General features: G+C 44.9%; 1 protein-coding gene across 6 annotated transcripts in view; it reads left to right on the plus strand.

Annotated features, from left to right (window-relative positions):
• Window positions 1–12,891, plus strand: part of l3mbtl1 (L3MBTL histone methyl-lysine binding protein 1) — a 28,097-nt gene that overhangs the window by 5,774 nt on the left and 9,432 nt on the right. For all 6 annotated transcript variants that reach the window (XM_032521397.1, XM_032521400.1, XM_032521401.1 and 3 more), the window contains one exon: window positions 147–309. In XM_032521397.1, coding sequence (XP_032377288.1) covers window positions 147–309 — 163 coding nt within the window. The remainder of the gene's footprint in view (window positions 1–146; window positions 310–12,891) is intronic.

The raw sequence follows: 12,891 nt of genomic DNA on the forward strand, positions 1-12,891 counted from the left end.
CCCAAAATACAAGTATGAACCTGAAAATGAGCATGATATGTCTTCTTTAAGGATTGTTACTTTATCTACATGGCTGCACTGTTATTTGCAGTATTTCAATGATCACTTGAGCAATAATTACATTGAAGCCGTCTCTTGTATGTCAGATGTGTCAGCCCCTGTCGGCTCCGTGAGAGGTGCAGCTGTGGAGCCAGAGAGGTTGGTGCCGGTCAAACCTGAAGTCCTGGTTGGACTGGGACAACTGATCCATGATCCCAGAGCTCAGAGGACTTACACAGACGAGTTGCGTCGAGAGACCATCAATGATAAGTAAGCTGCTTCTCCTTTATGCTCACACATGCTTTATGCTCACACTTCTCAGCCTCACTGGTAAAGTCTACTCCAAGGTGCTGGAAAGGAGGGTTCGGCCGATAGTCGAACCTCGGATTGAAGAGGAACAATGCGGATTCTGTCCTGGCCGTGGAACAACGGATCAGATCTTTACTCTCGCAAGGATCCTGGAGGGGGCCTGGGAGTATGCCCAACCAGTCTACATGTGTTTTGTGGATCTGGATCCGGGTCCCCCGGGAGAAATTGTGGGAGGTGCTGCGAGAATATGGGGTGAGGGGGTCCCTTCTCAGGGCCATCCAATCTCTGTATGACCAAAGCGAGAGGCCTGTGTCCGGGTTCTCGGCAGTAAGTCGACTTGTTCCGTGAGGGTTGGCCTCCGCCAGGGCTGCGCTTTGTCACCAATCCTGTTGTAATATTATGGACAGGATATCGAGGCGTAGTCGGGCGGGGAGGGTTGCAGTTCGGTGGGCTCGGGATCTCTCGCTGCTTTTTGCAGATGATGTGGTCCTGTGGCATCATCGGTCTGTGACCTTCAGCACTCACTGGATCGGTTCACACCGAGTGTGAAGCGGCTGGGATGAGGATCACACCTCTAAATCTGAGGCCATGGTTCCAGCAGGAAACAATGGAGTGCTTTCTCCGGGTAGGGATTGATCCTTACCTCAAGTGAAGGAGTTTAAGTACCTTGGGGTCTTGTTCGCGAGTGAGGGGACCATGGAGCGTGAGATTGGTCGGAGAATCGGAGCAGCCGTCGGTATTACATTCCGTTTATCGCACCGTTGTGATTGTGACAATAAGCTGTGCCAAAAGCAAAGCTCTCAATCTACCGGGCAATTTTCGTTCCTACCCTCACCTGTGGTCATGAAGGCTGGGTCATGGCCGAAAGAACGAGATCAAGGGTACAAGCGGCCGAAATGGGTTTCCTCAGGAGGGGGGGTGGCGTCTCCCTTAGAGAACACACGGGCAGACCAATCAACCAATACGGGCCTCCGCGCAAGAAAGTGAGCAGGCACATCAGCTAGGAGCAAACCATTGCCAGATGGGCAGGGAGACAGAGGAGGAGATTAGGAGGATAGAAAATGAGTATAGCTGCTATAACCATGTCTTTGTGCTAGTGAAGGGGCCCATGAGCCAGCGTGGACACCCGGAAACGGAAGGCAGGCTTGAGGAATGACCACCGTTTAATTGTATTATATATGTATGACCCTTTCCTTCTGTGATATTCAAAATTTTCTTCTGTGAAAAAGGCTATTCACTACCTGATATGGCCCGACTCAGATCTAGTCAGAAGATGAGTCTGATCCTGTTCATTGGGCTGTGATTAGTGGGATGTTGTTTTAAACCGAACCAGGAAAGAATGCCCAGAAAATTAATCAATAAATTCCCCCAGAGCAATATAAGAGTCAAAAACCATTGAGGTGGCCTTCCCTGTTGTTGGCAGGAATTTACAGTATTCATGTTCCTATCCTACACTATTATATTGTTTCAGTTAACAAAAAACTCTGATTTGGTAGGATTATACAATTGGGATATGCGCTTAACAATTTGATATAATAACCTTCATTATTGTTCCAGTTACTGACAAACACAAATTTTTGCTAATATGCCAGAATATAATGCCAGGAAGAGGACAGACATGATCATTATTGCGTAAGAATACAAAAAAAATTATCAACTAAAAATAATTTTAGGTGCTGGTCCCCTATATGAAAAACACAGCATGTACAGCATTGTCATGTGGTGTTGCCCCTTGGTAACGAAACGGTCATTTGAAACGACATTTCCGCAGTTTTCCATCAAGCATAAAACGTAAACAATGACACGTCACACAAATACTTCTAAAGAATACTGGTCATAACTTTCAATATAATCAGTGCTGAACTTAATTGTTGTAACACCACTGAGTGAACAAAAAAGGCCCCAGGATATCCTTGTATTATTATCCTACAATCCTGGTCAGGAGAAGGCTAGCTTCACAGAATAGATCTCCATGGTAAATTAGGTTCCTCTGCTTTTGTGAAAACAGATCAAGGCTAATTTGGGGCCAGAATAAGGAATCCCAGCTCATCCCTATCAGGTTTTGTAAATAGCTCTTTGTGGTTTAAAAGAATGCTAACAACCAGAGCCTTTGTTTTTGTGTGGCGCAACCTCGCTAAGCGGGGGGAGGTAAGGTCTGCTACACAAAGGTCTGGCAACACAAGATTAGTAAGAATCTGGTGGGTCACTGTGAAAATATTACTTTATTGAAATCAACTAAAATCACAGCTTCTGCCTTAACTTTTACTGTTCATCTTTTAGATAAGGGTAGCTTGTGTGTTTTTGTTTTAGGAACGAAATATTCAATTGCATGTAGGTCCTGAAAAGAAACTTGTTTATATATATTGGTTTTGTGACTGCTGGGGTTGTTGACCCATTCTCTCTTTCTTTTTATACAGGAGGGCCAAGCAGTGTGATGGTGGCCAGCCTGGGACTTAAGATTACGTTCCTTTCCTCCGCCCTCTTGCTACAACAAAAGCCTCCCACATGCCATTACCACTAAACCTCATGTCCTCATGTGGGATTGTACTGTTAGAAGGTTCATTGTCCTAAAGCACTTTACTTGCTGATAACACGAACAAACTTTTTAATGCAGAGCTTAAGCAAGGTTGAGGTTTGTAAATGCAAAAAAAACAAGTCAGTGGGAGTGTGAAAAGTATTTAAAAGATTAACAGTAAAACTTTCCATCATTTTTATTGTGACACTAAAAACAGACAAGACCCCACTCATATACAATAAGGTTTTTTAATTATGTACTAGTAGCTAGTGCACAGTGAAGCTGAGTGCCCATATACTGTATCTAGACTAAAAACTTGGTAAAATTCTTACATAAGTTTAATATTTTAATGTTTAAATTAACCACTTATAGAGATAACATAAATAACTCTCATTCAATAATAATTGGCATTTATCTTTTTCTCACATAATTTGACATATCTTCGCAAACAGTAAAGAAGCACTAAAACTGTTTTCATATTGCAATTCACCAAAATCCATTACCAAATTTAGCAGAGTTTATTTTGTCAAAATGAGATATATTGTGAAAACATAATTTAGTGTGCATATTTCACCCTTTAAAAAAAAAACGTCATACATTTGACAGAAGTATTTTAAAATCCTTTGACTTTTGGTTTATTTGTATAAAAGAAAAACACCAAAGAAAGAAATCTAATATAAAAGATCTGTGATTTAAAGATGTCCATCTTGCTGCGATAATTTAAAATACATATTTTTCCACTGTTTAATTATACACTCTATCTTACTTTTCACAACTAAATATTTTAGCATTTTATATACATGATCTATCCAGCCTTTCATTCCGGTTTGAATACTTTTCTCTCCTTGTTTTACCAGAGAGGTCCTATGCTTTCATTCACTGGGTCTCTTCCACATTAATCTGTCTTTTCTAACATGTTTTTGGTTTCTGCTTTTTCCGTCTCCCACCTCAGTTACCGCAATCCATACTACTTCCCGCAGCTCCGCCATCTCCACACCCCCTAAAATCACAACGAGCACCAGACACAGCAATTGCACCCCCTAATGACTACCATGGCCCCCTGTTTTAGCTAGTAGTTCCTCAATTTTCCCCACACTGAGCCTCTGCACCATTTTGGCACCTGCTTTGGCCCAGAAACCACCTTACCCCCACACAGGACGCTGAGACACCATCTTTGCACCGGTAAAAGGTCTAGCTCCCACTTGCACAAGCCATCACTCATTTTTAGCCTCCATTTTTGCCGCAGTCCTACTTTTCGCCCACATAGGACTGCTGCTTGCTGCCATTTGCCGTGGATCCCACCCAGAAAACCGTCCACTATTTCCGTGGGAACCTCTATCTCCTACTAGTTTGGGACACATGCCCAACTTAGCTCCAACCTTCTCCCATAAGAACCTCAACCACCATCTTCTGGACATTTTTGTGCCTGGCCGCTGACCGTAAAAAAAAGAATCCCACAACCGGACTATCTTTTCACTTTCTTTGCTCCCTCACCTACCCACACAGAGCTATCGGCCAGGTTAGGTAACATCCTTGCACTTGCTCAATCCATGTCTTCTCCATAATGGAACGGAGAATGAGAGACATGGTAGATGCTATGATGGAAGGCTGTCCTATTCAATGTACTCACACTCATCTTGCATCCTCCCCTATTTGTTCAATCTTCATCCTCGTTACTTTCCTCTTCTGTCTGCCGTCAGCCAAGCTGCTTGTAGGGATACGTCCCTCTGCTTTCAGAGCTAGCTGTCTGTCGCCCAGTCTCTTTTTGCTCAAGTCCCCCCCACCCCTTCTCTCCCTTTCAATCTCCACTGTCTCCTTCCTTACTCGGTTCCTTCTCCGCTTCCTGAAAAGCAGTATGGGAATAGCATGTCCGCTGCACCTTTCTTCACTGTCTGCTCCACCTTCGCTAGCAGCTGTGCCACATTTCTTCTGTCCCCTCTTCCACCTTTCCCTCCATCTCCATCACATGAAACCTTTCCCGCATTTTCCCAAGCTTTACCAAATCCCCCGCTGACCAGCGATGTATTCCTACCCACTGCAATTTCCTGCCGTCCCCCCCTCCCCTCTCTCTTCAGTTTATCGCGTTGAGTAAGAGGAGGCAGAGTGTGTCTCTGGACCGCTTTCTGTCCAAAACATCCCGTCGCGGACCCTGAGAGCCTGCAGCTCGGTCTTGCAGGCTGGTCTAGGGGCGCACAGGAGGAAGGCGTGTGGACCGGGACTGGTGTAAAGCTACACAGGATGAATCTGAGCTCGGCACCTCATCTGGAGTTTGTGCTGAACCAGAACCATCCTGGGGTATCCACCACCCCGAGCCCCTGCAGGTGAGAAAGGAGAAAAATGCAGCAATAAGAAAATTGGATGTTTGGGAAATCACATGATTGAACATTGTTTTTATGATGGAAAAACAAGACAAATGTCAAAGATTAGATTTGGGGTGGTTTTCAATAACACTTAGTGAAAGCAAAATGAAAACATTGCACACAATCACATCTTATAACTTACCCGTCTTCTTCCGTCAACCAGTGCTTCTTTTTCTCACTTCCCGATTGCATCCTCAGTGAGACTGTCCGTGGGCTTGACCTCAAATTCCTCATTCCACCAATATGATTTAACCAGCTTCTCTTCCCTGCTCTCCTGATCGTCCGCGAGCAGCACAAACGCAGCGCACGGAGATGATGAAAAGATATGAGGATGAGGGCTGAGGAGTGAGAGGAGGATAGGGAAATGATAAGTAGCGGAGGTATGCGGCAATGAGGAGGGACTTGTAGGATTAGGTAAAATAAAGCATATAGGGAAGGTTGGTTAGGAGGGAAGAGAGGAAGACTTGCGAATTGATTAGATGAGATCAGAGATGCCTCATGTTTTCTCTCTTCGAAGCTGTTCATTCTTTGGTGAACTGAAAACAGCAGTGAAATGGTGGGCGTTTACTATGGAAAATTTAAAAATAATCATTTTCAACATCCGTTACAAAAGGAGCACTTTTTCGTGATAACATACACGAGTGTTTCCTTTTAACCTCACATAGTGACCACGCTTGGATTGATTCACTTCAGACATTTGTGAGAGTATATCGCCATCTACAGAGGACAACGTAATTAAGTCTGTTTTTAATTCTCACACAATTCATGTTCATACGTTGATTATTGTGATGTAGAACAACAGGGCTACAAAAATGCTACATTTACCTGTCCATTTTAATCTGAAACTGGGCTCCTGTTTCAACTGACGGTCATATGCGTCTCTGAATAGGACTCTTGGGCTCGGTCTGGTCTGGCGTGGATGAAGCCCGTTATATCTTTCTTGCTCACACTCACATTTCCCTCAATCTTCCTCTCTTCCTTCTCGCCGGACGGGAGCGGGGGGAGGGCGGGTTCTCACTGCCATGGGGGGGGGTCAAAGGAAACGCAGCAGATCATGAGGAGAAAAGCAGGAAGGGACCTGGCATGGAGCGTGAAAATAAATTATCATCCTCTCGATACGATCTCTGGATAACCGGGGACAACGAAAGGTACAGAATAAACTGAAAGGAATATTAGGATGAATAGTGGAAGCGTATTTCCGATGAGCTGGGAATATGGATGTGCAATTTTTGACGAGTAACAGTCCTCTTTTCTCTCCACTCCTCCTGATTGAGCTCTGTCAACCGTTCCAGAAGTCTCTTGCGTTATACGTCGTTTCACGGGAACTCGCAATTTCTAAACGCAGCCTCTCTCTGCCTGCACTGTTTTAGTCACATAGTATTTCCCCCGTTTTCCTTCACATACACATTGTCCACCTTTTTTACATAAACACATAATAAAATATAGCAAAACAATATATAGTAAATTTCCCCCCCATACTCACGTACAATTCTGGCAGCTTAGAACGTCAGGGGGGGGGGGAAACTTCCATTCGGTTTTGGATACTTTTCCTGCATATTCTCCTTATGCCTCTTCTGAGGCTCATCTCCGTATCCTCTTTTTCTCTGAACCCTCTTTCCTTCTTGCCCCTTCCTCTCTCTCCCTCTCCTTCCTCTCCCTCCCTCCCTTTCTTTCTTTTCTCTTTCCCCTCTTTTCCCTTCTCTATTACTCTTTCCCCTCTCCCCCCTCTCCCTTTTCTGCCCTGCTTTCCCTTTTTCCCCTTTCCTTCCCCTCTCTTTTTCTCTTTCCTTCTTTCCCCTCTTCCTCTCTTCCTCTTCCCCCCCCTCCTTCCCCCCTCTCCTTTGTTCCCTTCCCCCTTCTTCTCTTCATTTCCTTCTCCCCCTCCCCTCCTTTCTCTCCCCGCCTTCCCTCTTCTTTTTGTTTTTACTCTTTTCCTCCCCCCTTTCTTTCGTATGCATATAGCTTCAATAAATCGTTACACATGGAACAATAATAGAGCTCTCAGAGCACAATGGACTCGTGTGTTGATGATAAATCATACACTCTGCCTGACGTACTCTGATCGTTCTGTCCGGATCAAGCAGTTTCAGTACAGATAAGTGTCTTGAGCAGTCATGCATTCACAGCACGAAGATGTCTTACGGGTTAGTAGACTGAGGGGCAGCAAACTTGTATTATGGCTCACTCCACATAGGTACTAACCATCTGACAGTACATCTAGTTAGACTGTAGTAGGAGTTAGTTAATAGTGGATATATTGTTGTTGAACTCAATATCTCTCTTGTCTTAAGACTGGTCTCAAGACCACTTTTTAAAGGTCTCCACACTTTACTTTTATTCTTGTCTTGGTTTTGCATAAAAGAACTGGATTTTATTTGAAGACAGTATAGACCGCAACTTCAGGGATATCCCTAAGTTGTTTTGTTTAATTGTATGTGTTAAGATCATTACTATGATTGGTTTAAAACTTACTGATTCAATAGCACCAATGCTTGACTCATTTCTAATTAAATGTGTTACTGTTCGTCCCTCTCCTCCCCCTCTTACACTCTGGTCTTGGTGATACTTGAGTCGTTTAGGTCATCTTGACTGCAACACTGAGTTATGTGTGTGTACTTGTGTACTTCTTAGCACCAGACACATTGCTTTGTTTTGTTCCTTATAGACACTCTTTTGCTCTCCCGCTCCGAGTAACGTTATGAGTGCCAAAGTGAACATGGAGGCTCCACCAAAAGAACCCGATCACACACTTTGGACCCGTCCTCATCGCCTCCCCGCGAGGACGTCCTTATCTGTGAGAGTGATGGTATGGCCAAGAAGGCTCGGCCCCAACCCCACACCACTACAGCTTTCCCCCTACCAGGTGAGCACAGATCTGAGGGGAGCAGTTTGCTGCCATGGGTTTACAGAGCCCATCCTTTAATTTCGGGATGCAATTTCAAGCTACTGTGTCAAAGTACACTGTTAGGGACCCTGATCTTTTTTTGAGGATCAATTCAAAGAGGTAGAAGATCAGAGTGCCTTGGTAGCTGAACCTTAACGGTATGTTCAATATTTACATTTTATTTGTTGATGTAAAAATGCAATATCTAAAAGGAGATACTTGGACCGGATGGTCTCTTGGCTCTGAGTCAGTATTCAGATATAACATAAGGTATAAAGGTAAAAGAAATTCAGTATAATATAATGATAACCATGTTTCTGGACTGAAACAACCACAAGGCTGTTTGTCTGATTAACATGGCTATAAAGTGTTACTGGAAACTTAACTTAAAGAGGAACTTTCAAATCAAATGTGTTAACAGGTCTTACTGCTATGTGAAAATGTTGTATACAGCCTTTTGTGGCTCCAGAGGGGCTGCGTCCTCAAGTGATGTCAGTTGAGTCATGTTGGTTGGGGCTGAAGACTCCAAGTTAAAAAGAAGAGCTTACCAGATCTCTCTGCTTGGAACGAGTGGTGCAATGCTACTTTACCTGTGTCCCATGGCGTGAAAAGTGATTTGAGTTTTTTTTTTTATGTGTTCCCCCAGCCTGCCTATGTTCCCCCAGTGGCTAGAAATGAGAATAGGGTGTAAACCGAGCCTTGGGTATCCTGCAGCCTTTGAGAAATGAAAGCTCAGATGGGCTGATCTGGAATCTGGCTCCTCATGAGGTCATAGGGGCAAAGTTACTTCCCCCTTCCTGCTTTGCCCGCCCGAGAATTTGGCCCACCCACGAGAGAGAACATCATGGCTTTCAAACGAGCAAAGTGAAAGTTGCAAGGACACCCCCCACCTCCCCCTCCTCCTCCTCCTCCTCCTCCTCCTCAAAAGCTACAGACTCAGAAATGGCACATACTAAGGAAAGCTCATTGTGGAACTGGCTCTAGTTGCTGTAATTCTGCACCAAGGTCGAATTTGTGGGGAAAAACTTCAGATACAGTATTAGGGACCACTAAGGTCTATATAAAAGCATCCAAGAGCACCAGTTCATGGGACCTTTAGGACAACGAGAATCTCTGAACATTGTCGGCAGCCAGTTGCATAATGAACACAATGAAATAAAAAGACACATCCCAGTTCGGCAGTACCAATTTGATCCTTATTTAAAGTGTCCATTGTGACTCCAACAATGTTACATGAGCGCAATGCTAAATCTGTAGAAGACCTTTTAAATGTTTTTATTTAGGTAGCTGAAGAAGATGGTCTAGTAACGCATCATTTTGTTTGCATTCATCATTTTGTTGTATCATTAGTTTATGAAAAAGAGAGAAAGTTAGTGCATTGAATGCATCTCTCTTTTCAGCTCCTGCTGCTGGCCATCAGAAGCTGGAGGTGACTCCTGTTGCCATTGGAGACCCAGGTAAGGAGGCGGCCAATGAACGTCCCACCACCCTGCGCACAGGTGGTGGGGCTTGTAGCATCGTCACGTTCTGGAGTGAAGGAGGGATGGCCATCCTGCCCAGCAGCAACCTCAAGGTGAGTGCGTTAGGCTTATTTGTTGTAAATTGAACTTTTTGGTTCCTCCTGTTGTAGCCGCCAAAAAGCTACAGTTCCCTCACGCATCTCTTTAGAGAGGATTGAAGTTGTTTTTCACCGGATCAAAATGGAATTTTTTTCTTCTTAAAACTTTATGATTTTCTTGGTGGCTCCTTGGTAATGTCTCAATAATCTTTTTCCGCAGCAGTTAGATAACTCACATCATTGGAAACCCTCGTTCACAACATCTCCTTCAGCAAGATGACACTAACGAGGTGCACATCAGTCAATGTCGGAACAGGCAAATATTTATGAAAAACATATTACATCGATTATTGCTGTTATGATTGGGGTAAACCGAAAATTATTTGTGATTATCCGATTATACATAAAGTCATTTATTAAGTAAAAATACAGAATATTAATGTCAAATGCGAAGATTTGTTACTTTTTTCTCTTTCATACTTTGGTAAATTGAACTTTTTTATATGTAGACTGTTGGTGAGTGGAACTACTACTAGATAAACCTAATGTGACGCATGTTTCTCACATGAAAAAGAGGGTGTGCTAGCACGGGAGCAGGTTAGGACATGGAAACACAACCGGCAACATTACATATTTCAAAATTGTCTGATACATTGTTTTGAGGGGAAAAATGGTTGAATAGACAAAACCCATTCATCACACATTAAGACATTTTAACAGATGGAGTGACGGTGTGTTGTAGTTCTGTGTGAGTGACGTGGGAACGCTGAGCACACTGATCACCCCAGCGACCACCGCAGCGCCACTGCACCAGCATCGAGACTTCTGGGAAAACCGCTGACGCAGAAATTGCTCTACAGACAAGCCAGGTAGAGTCATGGTTACATAAGGCTGTAGTAACGTCAGGGACTGAACACAAAATACTGCAGTTTAATGCCAATTTTAATGCCTTATCAAAATGAGATGCCTTGAAGCACCTTGGTTTTTGGTGTATCACATTTACATATAGCCCTTGTTGATGGATAAAACTTTTGTATGATAGAATAAAAGATCTGATTTCCTAGTGTATTGCCTGGTGTCATGGTAGTTAAAGGGGGCATATCATGAAAAACTCCTTTTCAGTGCTTGTGCACATACATTTGTGTATCCGAGTACCTACCAACCCACAAACTGAACTTGATGTCCGTTTTTTTGTGGCTGCCTTAAAGCTTTAGTGCTACTTTTGATTTTATGAGAGTCCACTACCGTTATGGTTGCCGGTCACAGAAGGCTTGTAACATTGAAAACTATCCAATTATTCATGGGGTAGCAGAAACTACACACTATAGCTTTAATCAGAAAACTTGGGTTCAACAAGCCATTCAGATTTGGCTCCCCTTTGGGGGGACCTCTAGCTCACCCAAGACTGTGTGCCCCATTTAGGCTGAGGCATTTTGCAGCATGTCTCCCCCATCTCTCTCCCACCGACCCCCATTTGAGTATCTCCACTCACAGCTTGAGAACTACTGCACCATATATTGTTTGCAAGCCATTTGGAGCAGCTGGGCTTTTTGGGAGTGGAGTTTAAAGAGGCAGGCTCTAAAACAGAGCGTTTCACACAGAGGGTGATACAGGTAAATTAAGACATCAGTTGAGAAAAAATAAAGTACTTTTTTAACATTAAAGCATGTAAACATGTTCTAGTACAAACCCAAAATCAAGTATAACCTGAAAATGAGCAGTGATATTCTTCTTTAAGGATTGTTACTTTATCTACTGCTCACTGTTATTTGCAGTATTTCAATGATCACTTGAGCATAATTACTTGAAGCCGTCTCTTGTATGTCAGATGTGTCAGCCCCTGTCGGCTCCGTGAGAGGTGCAGCTGTGGAGCCAGAGAGGTTGGTGCCGGTCAAACCTGAAGTCCTGGTTGACTGGGACACTGATCCATGATCCCAGAGCTCAGAGGACTACACAGACGAGTTGGTCGAGAGACCATCATGATAAGTAAGCTGCTTCTCCTTTATGCTCACACATGCTTTATGCTCACACTTCTCAGCCTCACTGGTAAAGTCTACTCCAAGGTGCTGGAAGGAGGGTTCGGCCGATAGTCAACCTCGGATTGAAGAGGAACAATGCGGATTCTGTCCTGGCCGTGGAACAACGGATCAGATCTTTACTCTCGCAAGGATCCTGGAGGGGCCTGGAGTATCCCAACCAGTCTACCATGTGTTTTGTGGATCTGGATCCGGTCCCCCGGGAGAATTTGTGGGAGTGCGGCGAGAATATGGGGGGGGTCCCTTCTCAGGCCATCCAATCTCTGTATGACCAAGCGAGAGCTGTGTCCGGGTTCTCGGCAGTAGTCGACTTGTTCCAGGTGAGGGTTGGCCTCCGCCAGGCTGCGCTTTGTCACCAATCCTGTTTGTAATATTTTGGACAGGATATCGAGGCGTAGTCGGGGCGGGGAGGGGTTGCGGTTCGGTGGGCTCGGGATCTCATCGCTGCTTTTTGCAGATGATGTGGTCCTGATGGCATCATCGTCTGTGACCTTCGCACTCACTGGATCGGTTCACAGCCGAGTGTGAAGCGGCTGGGATGAGGATCAGCACCTCTAAATCTGAGGCCATGGTTCTCAGCGGAAACCGATGGAGTGCTTTCTCCGGGTAGGGATTGAGTCCTTACCTCAAGTGAAGGGTTAAGTACCTTGGGGTCTTGTTCGCGAGTGGGGGACCATGGAGCGTGAGATTGGTCGGAGAATCGAGCAGCCGGTGCGTGTATTACATTCCGTTTATCGCACCGTTGTGATGAAAAGAGAGCTGAGCCAGAAGGCAAAGCTCTCAATCTACCGGCAATTTTCGTTCCTACCCTCACCTGTGGTCATGAAGGCTGGGTCATGGCCGAAAGAACGAGATCAAGGTACAAGCGGCCGAAATGGGTTTCCTCGAGGGGGGTGGCGTCTCCCTTAGAGATAGGGTGAGAACTCAGTCATCCGAGAGGAGCTCGGGATAGAGCCGCTGCTCCTTCGCGTTGAAAGGAGCCATTTGAGGTGGTTCGGGCATCTGGTAAGGATGCCTCCTGGGCGCCTCCCTAGGAGGTTTTCCGGCACTCCACTGGAGGAGACCTCGGGAAAACCCAGGACTAGGTGGAGGATTACATCTCCAACCTGGCCTGGGAACGCCGGGATCCCCCAGTCGGAGCTGTTGATGTGCTCGAAAGGGAAGTTTGGGGTCCCCTACTGGAGCTGCTG

This window comes from Etheostoma spectabile, chromosome 7 (assembly GCF_008692095.1).
Source record: "Etheostoma spectabile isolate EspeVRDwgs_2016 chromosome 7, UIUC_Espe_1.0, whole genome shotgun sequence".
In the NCBI taxonomy this organism is placed as follows: domain Eukaryota; kingdom Metazoa; phylum Chordata; class Actinopteri; order Perciformes; family Percidae; genus Etheostoma; species Etheostoma spectabile.